Consider the following 16,111-nt stretch of genomic DNA (forward strand, 5'->3'; position numbering starts at 1 on the left):
GGCACCGTAAGTAAAGTGTGTGAATTATAGCGTGTGTTTATAAAAGTACTTAAGTTTAAAGTGACTGTGGAAATTAAGTGTATTACAAAGTTTGTAACGAGAAAGAATAAACTAGTTTTAATTAAGAAAGGACTTGTATAGCTGAAGTTTCTCGGAAGTAATTTTTACCGGAAATTATCAAACAACCAGATACACAACATATTATTTGTTTTGTGCCTTTGGTGAAGAGCTGTAAGGTGTCAAGGCTAAGGCGTCAAGTAAATGTTTGTATATTTTAAAAATATTTTAATTTAGTTCAAGTGTGAGCTGCTGTACGTTTTTTCTTTTCGTTTGGTTTGAATTTCGTGCAAACCTACACGAGGGCTATCTGCGCTATAGGCCCTTAATCTTGGAGTGATAGACTTGAGAGAAGGCAATTTGTCAACACCACTCACGAAAAGTGGGATTGACCGTGCACTATAATACCCCAAGGCCAAAAGGACGGGCATGTTCGGGGACGGGATACGAATTCTCGACCCTCAGATTGCCATTCGATTATCTTTATTTAATGATCTAGAAATCACCAAGTCAGATTTATTACGTTTTCGCATATAATATGCGTTGCAGTTTTAGATATATATATAATACATATAATTATTGTGAATGGGCATTTACACAGCCTACCTTTTTTAATTTTACGTAGGCAAAACTATCACACACACACTTGCGTAGAAATAAGAAATTAAAACTGATGCTAATGTTTAGCTTTTGATGTGAGATTGTTAGTGTGTTGTCTACTTTTTGAATTTTTTCTGTGTGACTTACATTTCAACGTGTGGGAAATTCATCTTATCGTGTTATTTACTGACTTAGGAAAAAAGTTTGGACCTTTAACTTCAGCCATAAAAAAAACTAAGGTCACTGTTAATGTTACCGTTGGAATTTAAGGTTGAAATAGAAGATGAAAGGCTGGATTGTAGTAGGAATATCAGGGTTAGAATTAAAATTTAAAATAATTTAACTGATGATTTAGGTTGTGTTTTTTATGATGAGATAAGGTTAATTATGAACTCCAAGTTCCAACAGCCTAAAACTAGAACTCAGAAGTAGGTTTTAGGGAGACTGAATCCTCTGGAGCAGTGCTTCCCAACCATTTTTAATATTAATAATGATATCATTCAACCCTATAGTATAAGTTTTTTTACAACAGCTCACTCACCCCAGTTCCAAAAAAAGACAAAGAAGTATTAAATTAAAATGCAAAATTCTTTATTGTGAATTAAAAGAAGTTGAATATATACCAAACTACAAGTAGAATAAATAATGACAACTAATGACTTTTTTTTGCTCTTAAATTTGTTGTATAATTGATAATACTCATTAACCGCTGAGTGAACTATTCACCCAGTTGAGAAGTACTGCTCTAGAGTCTGGATAAGACAGGTTATATTCTGGACAACTTTCATAACCCACAAACGTCTTGAAGACTGGTAGAATTTGAAAGTTGCCACCTACCATTTGTCTCTTAGAGGATTTGGTGATTTTTAGTTGTTCAAAACCATAAACAATCCTCTTGCATCAAAATGTCATAAGTGTAAATAAAGTCTGAAATAGGTAAACTACATTCTTAGCATAGAATTGTTAGGGGTTTCCATGAGTTAAGAAGATATTAAAATTAAATTGATATTATAATTTATGAATCAAAATTAACTCTTGGTATTACTATTACTAGTATTAGAACTTGACCAGAAACTACTGTATTTACTAAGACAAATTTTACCAGGTTGTGAAGTTAATAAGATGTATTTAAAAGTGTTTCAACACAATAAGACAAGTTTTATCAAGTTTACAATCCAACAATATGTATTCATAATTTTTTACATTAAATCAAATTGCTCCAAGCTTAGATTAGAATCAAACAGCATGTTTAAATAGTGTTTTAACACAAACAAAACAAGTTGTACCAGAGAAGCAAACAAGATGTATGCATAATGTTTTAACACAGTGAAACAAATATACTAGGTTGAGAAATCAACAAAATGTATTTATAGTGTTTTAACACAGCAAGAAAAGTTTCACCAGGTTTAGAATCCTACAGTATGTATTCATAATGTTTTAAAACAGTAGAACAAGTTATTAGGCATTTGATAGATCCCCTCTGACTCATCTTTTTTTTTTCTATCGTGTGATAAATTTTCCAATCCAGGTATCATGCTAGTAGCCTTCCTCTGAACTCTTTCCAACAATTCATTGTCCATCCTAAGGTAAGGAGCTACACTGCTTGGATGGCTTGAAAGACTGATCAACCGGAACACCAATTTTCTTTGCTTTCATAATATTGTTAAGACTGTTATTTCTATCAAAATAACTTCTAATTCAAATTATGATAATCCCGATGTACTACCTTGCATTTATTATAATTAAAAGCTATCTGCCATTTATTCGCTCAACTCATCTAGTGATCTAAATCCTTTTGTAAAGCACCAGCATGCTCCTCCCAGCCAGCAATACTCAAGACCATCATACCATTAGTGAATGTAATTAATTTATTGACCATTCTTTCCTCTATGTCACTTACGTAAATTAAATAAGAGCAGAGGTCTTAATACCAATCTCTGAGATGTCACATTTGTCATATTAATCCAATTTGTTTAAACTCCATTTATAACAACTCTCTGCATTCTTCCACTTGGCCATTTTCCTCTACGGTGAGCCAATTTATTCCTACACCTATAGAGATCATTTTTTTAATAAACCTTTTATGTGGTATCGTATCAAATGCTTTCAAAAGTCCAGATATAACAAATCCACACCCTTACTCTTATCTACATAAGCAGTAACCTTTTCAAAAAATGTCATAAGATTAGTAATGGAAGATTTCCCTCAGTAAAACCACATAACAAAACTTTATAATTTATTAAATGACTTTGCCAATCATCTTTTATCAGACTTTTGAAAACTTTTCCCACCACTGATGTAAGACTAATAGGCCCATAAGTACCAGGACTATTTTTATTACCTCCATTTAAAAGAAGAGTAACATAAGCCAACTTCTAATCTTCTGGCATCTGTTCACCATTCACGGACTTGCCACAAAATTATATCGAGTGGCTCAAATATTCTGTCCTTAACCTCCTTCAAAACCCTTAGGAAAATAATATCTGGCCTAGTAGCTTTATCATTCTTTAAATTTCCAGATTTTTTCTTAACATGCTCAGTATTACTGGATCATCTTGTTTGTTCTTATTTCCATCTAGCAACTGTTCAGGATAAGGAATTTTGCCTAAATTTTTATTAGCAACAATAAAATAAAAGTACAATTTGATAACTCGGCTATTTCCTAACTGTCAGATATGAGTCTTCCTTTAATTATTATTATTCAAAGGCTTTACTCCCATACTAATATTTTGCCAACCCTTAACATTTTAAAGGAAATCCTTAATGTTTATTTTTACATTTTCAGCTAACCTTTTTTTTTCTATACCCCTTCCAGTTTCCTAATTTTGTATTTTATCAACTCTCATGATTCTCTATAATTCTATAAGTCTCTCATCATTGCAGTCAATTTAAACTTCTTAAATTTATAATGCACTTCTTTAATCCCTTATACCATTTTGGAGCTAACCTGTTTTTTTTTTTTTTCTTGCAGCTACCATTTTGTTTCAATAAAAGAACCTATCTTATCTTTGTATTTGGAAATTTCTTTAAAAAATGTTTCCACATTTGGTCAGTATCTCCAGTTAATTCAGATGACCAATCCATGACACATATTTCTTGTTACATCTATTCAAAATTTATAATCAAAATGTCATTAATCATGATTTTTGTATAGAGTAAAACATCAAAGTTAATTAAGCAGTGATCACGTGCACCCAGATGTTTCCCAATCTCCACCCTATCAACAGTTTCTGTATTTAATTAATAAATTAATGTAGCATAGAATATTCCCTGACCAATTCGTGTAAAAAAAATGCCCTGAATGGTTCCTAAAAACCTGTCTCTCTCATGATTTGAAACTAACATTTCCAAGACTATATGCCTAAAATTAAAATCCTCTTTAATTATAACCTCATTATGAACTGAATTATTTATCTCACTGTAGAGTTTCTCATTAATTTCACCACTCAGTTTCACTTGGTGGTCTATAACAAATTCCAGTTAATAGCCTTCTCCCTTTATAACAACTGAAAGAAACCCAAATAGATTCAACCTCCTTGCATTTAGCTTTGATATCCTCAGCTTCAACAGGATGTAACTCACATATTAAATTTGAAGCTTTTCCTCTCTCTGTTTTTAGTACTCCATCCCTATTAAATAACCTATAGCCATGTATTTCAAAGAAATTTTTGTCACCAAAGTTTTCTACATTTAACCAAATTTCGGTTATTCCCATTATATCCAAATCTTCTGTTCTGACTAGTCCTTGAAGGCTTCTATTCTATTTCCAATGCTTCTAACATTACAGTAATTACAGTTTAACCTACCCTTAAAAACGACTTCTGTACTTTGTTCCTCCACTATATCTTTCTCTACATCTTATTGTTTCATCATTTAGTTTATTCTGGCCCTCTAGTTCTAGTTTAAAACTGCCCTTACAGTTGAGTTAAAAACCCTTGCAAACAAACCAGCTCCTACCCTATTTAAACTTAAACCATCCATTCACAAAAACCCCTTTTCCAATTAAACTGATCCAATAAGTCCAATTAACCATTCTACTTGTCCATACAAAGTAGCCTAAGCCTACTGTTAAACCTTAATGACACACTTATAATTTTATCTTCACAGGTAAGTCTCAGTAGTATCTCTGATATATTGAGTGACTTATTTACCAGTGTCTATGCCAGGATCCTTTTCTTCAGTAAAACTGTTTTGTGGGGTCCAATCCAATGTTCCCTCTAATTTTTTCAATCCATGTGTGAAATGAATTTTTTCATGTGCACCAGTATCAAGGGAATGTGTGCTACCAGTTTTTTTAGGATGGGGTATTTTTATACCATCGACCCTATTGGATCATTAGGCCGCTTTGCAATTCTACCAGTCGGTTATTTGGGCTTTAGATGTATTAACTGCCAGGGTCATTAAGGCCATTAACATGTTGAGACTTGTCACCATTACATAGTATGTGTGTGGCTGGAATAATGAAGTGCACGGCACTTGATTGGTTGTTGTTCAGCTTAGAGGGAACACTGGTCCCATCTATGTTGAATATGTGAAACAAATTATGATAACCCAAGTGCATTATCTACTTATTATAATTAAAACCCATTTTCCAAATATTTGTCCAAATAACCAATTGATCCAAGTCATTCTGTACTACCTCATTATTCTCAATACAGCTAGGAATACCTAAGTGTTTAATATAATACACAAACTTTAGTAATTATTCTCCTTTCACTATCATTTATGAAAGCAGAGGATCACTGAGGCACTCCACTTGTAATAATGTTTTTAGTGTGACTGGCTTCAATTAATATCATTTTGCATTATTTCATTTAATCATTCTAGTCTCATTTACTAGTCTTTTCCAACCTCCACTGATATGATTTGATTAGCTAATCATTTGTGTGGCACATTATTCAAAGTTTTTGGAAAGTCTAAATATGTACATTTCACACCCTTTCCTTCATCAAGATGAAACTTATCATTCTTGAAAATGATAGAATAATATTGCAGAAAGATTTCCCTTTAGTGAAATGTTGGTGATTTTCTTTTATGAGAGCTACATGATTTTGCAGACCTGGTTTTGATCAATGTGTCTAAATTTAAGTTATTCCATGATTGTTGTATCAGTATTCTTATTAATAACAGCTTTGCATGAGCTCCTCATACAATTTCTGAATAACATCATGTAATTATCTGACTCAGTGGCCTATAACAGTTGCTAGTTAAAAACCTCTGGACTATCATTTATATAATTTCCAACAGGAAGTAGATCATTTATGCCTACAATAAGGAGCCACTCTATTCCATCTTTTTTTTAAGTTTATCAGTGCTAAATAACATATAATTTGGAATTTGAATATTTCGTGTGGTGACATACACGAAAATTTATTTAGTTTACTAATACAAGTAATCCCTCACATTTGTTTTCTTATAATGAATATTTAATTCATTTGGAATAGTAGCTGGAAATGTGTTTATACTGCTTGTAAAGTTGATATAAATATTTAAAATAATTGTGCATAGTTCTATGTTGATTGTGTGATGCTATTTTACTTTATACTGTTTTGTTGTACTTATGAAAAAAGGTTCTTGGCAGTACTTTTCATGTACAATGTTTCTGCTTTGAAACTATATTGTTGTAAAAATATTTTTGTGTATGTAATATATAATTAAGTAGGGAGTAACACATTTCATTTGTATTCTGGTGCTGTTATTTGGTTTATTGAATAATATGAGATAACCTTACCTTAGTTTTGAATTCTGAAAAGTGTTTTGAACTTAGGTGATAGGTTATTTATTGATATTAAGGAAATATTTTATGAATAAAAAATTCTAATATATTTCTGAACAGTGTTACTTGTGGGGGCAAAACTACTTTAGCTGCAATGTTGCAAAAATCCATCACTGGAAGTGTAGTTCTCTCTCAGGATGAATTCTTTAGGGTAGGTTATTAATTTTTATTCCAAGTGTGCCTGTTCTGATATTCCAATAACTCTTACAAGTCTAGTACTGTGAATTTCAACTTCAATTTTATGTTTGAAATCTGTGAATCTAAAACTTGATATGATTGTTTTAATCTAAGAGATGTTTCATCTTGCTAGATTTAAAATTTACCAGTGATGGCAGTATGTTTTTACCTTAATGTTTAAAGTATTTTTGTTGTTGACCACACTGTTTATTTCACTGTTATGTTTTAAATAATAATGTGCTTTAGTGGTTTTAATAGAATATATGATATTTTACAATAAGGTACATTATGTATGCTCACATAAATTGTTATTCTTGCTCACTGCTGCCCTCTATAGGAAAACATTTTTTCATTCATGTCAAAAGCCTCATTACAGTGTATGTCTCATGCAAATTATCATATGACAACCCTCCACCAATGAGAGTGCTACACACTCTTGTTACACATGTGACTTCCTCTATTCAATTCTACCAGACTATTACTTGTCGTTTGGCAGTGCTTGTGTTTAGACATTTAAAATTTTGCTTTAGTGTGTTTCTTCTTTATAACTTAAATAGTTATACTTCCGAAGTGCTCTTCTTTATTAATCGTTTTTGATTATACAACTGATGCCTTTTATCTTTAATTCACTATCCAGTTATTATTTTCTCTCTTGCATGTATGTATTTATCTATCAAACACTTTGTTTGATTTATTTAACAAGAATTCCGAGGTTAACGTTACCAGTTCGGGTATCACACCTCTACAAGCACTTTTTCACTGGCAGCAGGTGGTGGTAACCCATCCTTGGATTTATCTGTGATTATTCACCAAGAGATTGATTGTTATATGGGTCAACCACCTTCTCCTGAACTTGCCCCACTTCCTCAAGAACAAGCTGAACCTGTTTGGTCTGATGAAGATATTGATAGCCTTTTTTCACCACTGGATTTTGCCATGTCTTCCTATGCCCCATCTGTGGAATTAGCTAAGCCTAATATGGCATTGTTAGACTTGATTTCTCAGGTATATGATGTTTTATGCCTTTCCCTGATTTCCCATGATCCCCACCCTCCTTTGTTGCACGATAGTTCTTCTCCTCATTTAGTTTTCCCACTTTCCCTGAATATTAGGATGTTTGCTGAGCATTTTGCTTCTCAATTTTCTCTTATCTCCAGGAATTGGAAATATGCATAGCTCCTTTTTTTTTGGTGGTATGTATTCGACCATGTTCCTGACACTTTGGAATCACGTGTGGAATCCCTGCATCAACACTCTACCCTTTCTTCTTTTGTAGCTTGTTTGTTGCAGTTGAAACCAGGACAAACACCTATTCCCATTTCCTGTCCTAATCCTTCTCAGCCCTTACCTGTCCCTTCCTCCAGGGGTTCCTTATCTCATCGTTTTCTTCGACGTACATCAGCACGATGCCAACAGTAACTACCTGGTGGGTTCCAGGCCAGTAGAGCTCGATTGTGTGAATTTGTTCCTTTTTGACAATCATTCATACCAGATGAGTGGGTTATTCGGGTTCTATGAGATGGACTTGTCCTAAGATTCTTTTCCCACCTCCTCTGCCTCGAGATTCCATTACCAGCCAGGGTCTATCAGAGGCAGTTCAAGACCTTCTGTTTCAACAAGCCATTGAACCTGTGAATCATCTTTCTCCAGGTTTTTATCCAAGGCTGTTTGTTCCCAAGAAAACCAGAGACTGGCAGCTTGTCATAGATTTGTCCCGCCTCAATCAATTTCTCAATCTCCTCATTTTACCATTTAATAATTTCTCCCCCTCAGATGGGCTTTTTCTCCAGGTTTATGGATGAGCAAGATGGATGTTGTGAATGCTTACTTACATATCCCAATAGCTTGGCAGTCGTGACCATATCTTCGGTTTGTCCATCGAGGGGTGACTTATCAGTTTTTCCTTCAACCTATTAGATATCTTTCTCCTCTTTGACTTCATTTGATGGAGTTTTCAGTTCACCAGTTCTTACTGCTCTCTCTATTACAGTCGCAAGGTACTATCACTTTGGGGGATGTGGTCTTCTATGGCCGCACTTATCTCCTTAGGTCATGCTCACATGCAAGCTGTTCAGTGGAATCTTGCACGGGATCCTTTGCAGACTCTTATTACCCTTCCTCCTACCATAGTTGACAATCTGCATTAGATCCACACATTGATGGGTGTCTCACTTCCATTAAGAATGATTGAAATAATAATTTGAGTAATTATTAATATATATATATTTGTTATTTTGTTAACGTTTTTATGCTTATACTGTGAGCTAAAAACAGCTGCTGCTATGATCTTGCCTTGTTTATGAGTTCATTGCTGTCCTAATTTAGGATCTTCTTTTTAATAACTTCTTAAAAATGATAAAAAAAGACAAGAAAGGGGGCCTGACAAGGATGATTGTCCCAGGGCCTATTCTGGCTCTCAATGCTTCTAAATATACTGAAGACACATCTACAGTATGCACCTGTTTGATTGCTTAAATGTAGCTGTGTAAATTCTGTTCACCATCATGTGATTGGTCAGCTTGGTATAATTGTATATGTACAACAATAATATTGATCCCAAGAATTAAGTAACTTGATTTAACTTGTACCTACTACAATTCCACTAGTCACTATTATACTTAACATTTATTCTGACTTATAATCAATGTTAGGAAGAGTGTTTATTTTTATCATCAAAAATTCAGTAATTTTAGTTGAGTAGTAGTATTCTGGATGTTTGTAGGGAGAAACCCACGTAACACTGTTAGTGGTATTTCCAGATTTTTACTGGCTTTATACTACTTTGGGCAATTTATGTGTATTTTGAATTTTCACACACAACAATTTAGGATTTAAAAAGTAACATAAATTTAAGTTATTGTACCTGAAGTCTGAAGACAGGGTTTCCTTTGGTCTTTCTTGTTTTTCCATCACTTTTGCTAAATGGTTTTTGAGATGAATTTTAAGGACAGTTTCATATGTTAATTCTAACTGTATTTAAACTGAAAAATGTTTTAGAAATTTTATTTTCTGACATTTAATTATTGTAATTCATGAAATAAAATAAAAAAAAAAGTTGATTTGTTCTTTTCAGGACTACTGAGAAGAGTTTTGTCTATAAACAATGCACTTCTTATTGGTTTTTTTTTAGAATTGTTTTAATCCTTTCCCCTAGGAAAAAGTAAATAACTATTTTTGCTAATAACTTTTTCACACCTTTAGATTGTATTATCTGTTTCTTGATTTTCAAGTGTTTCCTTTAATTTTTGTGTAGCCCTTGGTTGACATGCTACATCATATGGTTTGATTACTTACTAATGAAAAACAGCTAAAAGGAAAATTTAAATAAGGTTGGATAGAGCAAGAATTAGACTATTGCATCATAAATACAAAGGTTTAAGAGTATTTTATAGATTTTGTAAATGTTCTTTTTGTTTGTGAATTCTGCAAATATTTATTTGTTAAAGTATATCTGTTTGAAAGCTGCAGAATTTTTTTCAATGAGAAAGCATCAGTTAACTAGAGATAAGATAAACTTATGCAGTTTAGAGATCGGGTGAATGGGTAAGAAAGAAAATTATTATAGGTTTAGCACAATAATAAATGTACAATGCTTGGAGATAGTTTTGTCATTGTATGCCGAGACACAAGAATGTATATATGTGTGTGCACATATATATATATATATATATATATATACACACACAAACACATATATAAAGTATGAAACAAAGAAATCGCATGAATGAAATCGCTCAAATGATGATCTACAGTAAATGTTTATCATATAAAAGGAAGGATAATTCAAAGATTACTTTAAAAAATAGTAAGGTTAATATTATGTTACAATAATTTACTTGAGTAAGGAAGCAAATTTTACTAATATAGTAATAAGTTGGCAAATAACAATTTATAAGCATATGGGGAACATACTACACATTTTAAGAGAACATTGGTCTGCTCTGTCAAAACATTTAGTATGTTCCACAATTAATCACTTATGCTTATAAATCATTGTTTGCCAACTTATTATGTTAGAAAAATGTAATAGTTCTCAACCTTTAGAAGCTGGTGCACTACTGTTTGTTTGTCATTTCTTTTCTTCTTGTTCTTCGATGGTCACCACTCTGTTTGGGAGGAATGCATATCCTGTACTAATTGAATATAATTAATAAATGAATCCATCAATTAATCCATTAGCAAACACCACTAATCACCAAGCTCTACTTATAATGGTAATTGTCTAACCCAGAAGTTCAAAATTTCCTAAAGATATCCCAGAATTCTGTTAGTTTTTTTAATCTAGATTAATACTCTGCTGATGGTTTTGAGGTTTTTTTCCAACAGTCATATATTTGAATCTCTTATCTAAATCATTTCAACATAAAGGATGATCACCTTTACTTCATAGATTTTGGGTCACGATTTATAAATTCTGCAAATATTCTGTTCCAGTCTAAGAAAACATCATGCTATGTAGTTAAAATCTATAGATCATTTTTTCCAAGAGTGAATAGAGTTACACACATGACTGGTCATTCCCATTTGGGGGGTTGTAAGCTTAGGATATCTTAATTACCATTGGAGCATACTGCTGTGTAGTTCCATATGCAAGGTGTAATTGTACAGCTAAACTTCCCCATGGGGAGACCAGGTGTTATTTCAAGGGGGTGATACTGAACAAAGGTAACAAGAATGAAAAACTTGTTGATTTTCTTGACCACAGGTTATGTGCAAATTGTGCAGAAACAGAGAACAGACAAACATTTTTGAAAACTTCCGATTTTGAAACAAGATGACAGAAAATGCTTGATATGCTTACATACTACAGGGTGGAGATTGTAATGACTGACATAGTCTTGAATTTACTCTTCCATAACTAATTAAGAATATATCTTTATTCAGACTTGTTATAGTAATTTTATAAACTTATGGAAGTGTTCAACATGTAGGATAGGCATTCTTGTTAGCTGGATGTTGAAAGGTCATAAACACATACTAATCCTTTTACTCAGGTAAAGCTTGCTGTACCAGTGGCTAGAATCATATCACTTTATTGTTTCAAGATGTTTTATGCACTGTAAACACAGTAGAGATTTGGTTTTAATGCACTTCTCTTGCCTGTTCCAAGAGTGGGACAGTGTTTTAGCTTATACTTCTATACTGCAAACCTTCTTCATCTACAAAACAGGCAAGAGCAGTCCATTAAATCCAAACTCTATCATGTCATTTTGGTCCTGTTTGTGATCCTCTCGGGTAGAGGTAAGTCCATCTCAAGGTGTGTCTCAGATACTTGTACAATTATGAATGAGTTAGGAGTATTTTTTGCTTATGAATGTTATTTGGAATAGTGGATGGCATATGCAGCATTGGATTCTAGTATATTACACTTTAACATTTTGTCTGGATTTTGGATGTGTATAGAATTCTTCTCACCTTTATTCTGTGTGTATATTTTCCCCAGTAGCCAGTAGAATTCAACCTGTGAACGCTGAGCAAAGAGAAATACACAATAATTCTTTGTTGACTTGTTTTGTTTTTTTGGCTCTCTGAGTTTGAAATTATTCTCTGAATAATTCTCTTATTGACATACTTTAGTATGTTACCTTTTGTATTGATAATCCTATTGTCAGTATATTACATGTATGAATCTTGGGTTATAAAGAGAGTTTTAGATTTTTTTGCATTGTCAATCCATGTGAGTTACATATCCAACTGTAAAATAGGATAACTGTAACATTTATGTGCTTTTGAAATTATTCCTGTTCCAGATTGTGTATGTTTTATGTTTCCCAATGTTTGTTTAAAATTATGAATGTTGTCCTCTTTATACAAATGGTATTTGAAAGCCTGCTTGTATTAAGATTACCTTACCTGTTTTTTATATATTTAGCAGTTTTCTTCCCCCTTTTCACGTTTCACAGGATCTTGACTGATTGATATAAAATAGGTTTTGTTATTCCCAATAGTTTGTGTGTGGAGATCTTATTTACTTCTGACTTCAATTATCGTAGCACTAGGTGTTTTTCTCAGGCTTCTGATTGGCCCTTCTTATATTCATCTTATTTTTTGTAAGTATTATAATATGTGACCTTGACCATTATTCTTGCTTTTTTAATTGCCTTTGATAAATGGTTATAGTATTTTTGTCTTTGTACATGTACCATGTACATTAAGTACCTTTGGTTGTTTCCAACTTGGATTTGAGTGAGTGTGCTAGATAGCCTAGCTCTTGTACAGTTATTATACAACCCAGTTTTTTGTCTAATCATTATGCTGTTCATGCACAATAATAATGCATTTGAGTTCTTGTTCATTCATGATACAATCCAGTTATTGTGCAAACATGTTGCAATCCAATTATAGTGCAGCCATCTTATTCAACATTTAAAATTAAACCTGTATGTTGATAGATGTCATAATTGTTGATCTCGAGACGGTAGCCTCTTATTAGCTTAGCCATGTTAAATGAAGCCTAATCTCAAAAGGGTGGTGATCTTTGAAAGTAGACATATTGAATAAATCCAAAACTAAATTGTGGCTCCCTATTTTTGCAACCATGTTAAATGAACTCCAATGTCCAGGCACTATTTCTGGATTGCTCATTAGTAAGCTTGAGGGTTTATAATACTAAAAGTAGGGGTTCAGTTTTTGCTGCGGGAACAGTATGAATAGTCCATTGTGTGTTTTTTCACTTAACTCTGTATGCACTTGTGAGGTCAAAGTACATACGTTACAGCCTTTTACAGGGTGCCATTCAACATAGTTCATGTATTTGATGTCAGAGTTACCAACTATTCATTTTACCTTACAGTATTAATTTAGCAACTGTAGTGGTCTCTCTCTTGTCATTGGGTTTATTACAAATGAATTTATTTAGTATCAGGATATTTTGTTACATGCAGTTGTAGGTAAGTATCACAAGCCACCAACTTTAAACTTATGTAAAGAACAAAGAAACAATTGAAGAGTAGAAGGGCCATCTTCTTCTTTTCTTGCTCTCTTTCTTAAACCATGACTTTTTATATTTAATTAATAGGGTGTTGGCATTGTTCTAGGCCAAACTGAAACCTTAAACACAGTATCTGTTTCTTGGCCTTTGAGTGGTTCTTAACATTGTTCTGAAAGAGAACCAAAATTTTAACCACTGTTCCTGGGTTCCAATTAATTATTTCTCATGTATCCATAAGGCATCACATCAGCATTAAGATGTACTGTGAACTAATATACTGTCCTTTTCAATTTTCATAGATTTTGTGCATTCTTATCTGTATCTGATGTGTCTAGATTTCAGGTCACTCAACCTTGCCTCGTATGTGTTTCCTTCCATACACCCCTGCTCTGTAGAGCTCAAATTTAGTGTTTTTATTTCATTAGCACCTTAACTTTGAACTCCTCCCCGAATGTGGTGTGAGGTATTCATTGATATCTTGATAGAACACCATAGACTCCATACATTTCTCATCAACCTGTTGATTTAATGGCCTCTGCTTCCTGCAGGTAAAATGAATTGCTGGTTTTTCTTCCATTTTTATCTGATTATGCAGGATTTGAATTTTTTTCCAATTAAGCACATGTTGTCCTGAATTTCTTCATGGCCTTACTCAGCAATCCAATTTGCATACCTCTATCAGCATTCATTACTTTGTTTGGTTAACTAATACATACTGTAGTTTTTTATAGCAATTCATTCTCCATAATTATTATGAACCAAATTTCACCCAAAGCTATCTCAACCTTGATTTGCCAAGGAGGTTCAAGCTTTAATCTTTAGGGAGTTGAATGCTTTGGCTAGTTCTATGGTTCTATTTATCCCCATGAACATGCTCATGAAGAAATTTTTCATTAGGGTGAAGACAATTTTGACTCTGTTTTTTCAGCCCCAAATTTTTTGGGACTGTCACATAATGCTGACATTCAGGAGTTTGCCAACCACATCTTTCCTACAACTTATTGATCAGGTATGTCAACTTTTATGTTTCATGCTTAGCCTTTGTTATTATTATTATTATTATTATTATTCTTTGTTGGGTGACAACCCTCTTCCTGATTATTATTTTTTTCTTCCCTCACCCAACATTCTTGTTCATACTCAACATTTTGCTGATCAATTTCAGTTGGGTGTGGGTATGCCCCATCCCTCTCGACTGTTGAACCAGTATTTTTTTGCTTACCAATGTGCCGCGAATCCCTGGATTCACAATATCTTGATCCTCTATTTCCATATGGGGCTTGCATCCTGATGCTTTGATTCATTTTAATAGGTCCCAGTTTTCTAGTATTTGCATTACTTTGATCACCCTTTTACATGTTATTTCCTCATTACAATTCTTATCTCATGCCTTCCACCAATCTCCTGATTAATTTTCAACAGAACTCAAGATCATCCTGTGGCCCAGTTGTTGGCTTCGGTGCTGTCTCTCACCACCTGGATATTATGTTATTGGGATTTACTGGGGTGGGATGCATTACATGTAGGGGTGTGTCACACCCTTTTTTTTTGAGGGAGCTTCTTCAAGTCCTGTTTCTTCATGAAACAGTTTTTGGAAGTCATACTGAGTCTTTGGAGTCCAGGATCAATGTGGTGAGACTACATTCCTCATTGTCCTCCCTTGCCTCTCGTTTGTGTCACCCTACTGTTGCTGCCCAATCGTCGGCTGTTAGGGTTTCCCGTGCTCCTTCTTTTCTTCATCCCTTATACTACTCCAGGCATTCCCTTCCTTATGTTCGTTCCTCCCGTTCTCATTCCTACAGGAGTCAGCATTATCGGTGAGAGGATGTTTTTCAAGGGTAGTTGGGGGCCAGGTTACAATGGTTTTTCAACCGTATGTGAACTCTTTATGACAGATCAGTGGGTTCTATGGGTTTTGCCTTTGATTCCAATCACACACCTCTCATATTCTATCCTGGTTTCCTTTTCTCTTCCTTTAGATTGTGTCTCATCCAATTGTCTAGCAGTCAGTTCATGACCTTCTTCACAAAGGAGCTATCAAACCTGTGGTGCCAATTCTTCTGGGATTTTACTCCCATCTGTTTGTTGTCCCCAAAAAGACGGGAGATTGGAGATCCATCATTGGTCTGTCCCAGCTGAATGTCTTTCATGAAACACTTTGATTCACCATGGAGTGGGTTTTTTCTCCAGGTCTTTGGATGACTAAATTTGACATGAGAGATGCTTATTTTCATATTCCCATCACTCCGAAGTCATGTCGTTATCCATGAGGTTGTGTCTTTCAGTTCCGAGCACAGCTGTTTGGTCTTGCTTCAGCTCCTTATGTGTTCAATCGTGTTGTCCATTCTTTTGCATGCCATCTTCCCACTTTGGGTCTTTGTACTTATCATTACCTAGATGACTGGGTACTGCTCACTTCTTCCTAGGCCAAGTCTGTCAATCACATCTACTTCTTTCTTCAAGAGTCTGCTTAGGTGGGGTTTCTCATCAAAGTGGAGAAGTCTTTTCTAACCCCCACACAAAAACCTCATCCATTTGGGGGTTCTCTTCAATTCCCATCTTAGTTGGGC

General features: G+C 33.9%; 1 protein-coding gene across 12 annotated transcripts in view; it reads left to right on the forward strand.

The window, feature by feature from the left end:
- Positions 1-202: 202 nt before the first annotated feature.
- The window catches only part of LOC106461089 (nicotinamide riboside kinase 1-like), a 79,624-nt gene continuing 63,715 nt past the window's right edge, over positions 203-16,111 (forward strand). For 4 of the 12 annotated variants that reach the window (XM_022387950.1, XM_022387957.1, XM_022387960.1 and 1 more), the window contains exons 1-2: positions 722-972; positions 6,494-6,584. In XM_022387950.1, the coding sequence (XP_022243658.1) occupies positions 941-972; positions 6,494-6,584 (123 nt within the window). In that variant the 5' untranslated portion in view covers positions 722-940. The other 8 variants (XM_022387953.1, XM_022387956.1, XM_022387955.1 and 5 more) reach the window with 8 other exon arrangements.

The sequence above is a fragment of the Limulus polyphemus genome, unplaced genomic scaffold (assembly GCF_000517525.1).
Source record: "Limulus polyphemus unplaced genomic scaffold, Limulus_polyphemus-2.1.2 Scaffold895, whole genome shotgun sequence".
NCBI classification, from domain to species: domain Eukaryota; kingdom Metazoa; phylum Arthropoda; class Merostomata; order Xiphosura; family Limulidae; genus Limulus; species Limulus polyphemus.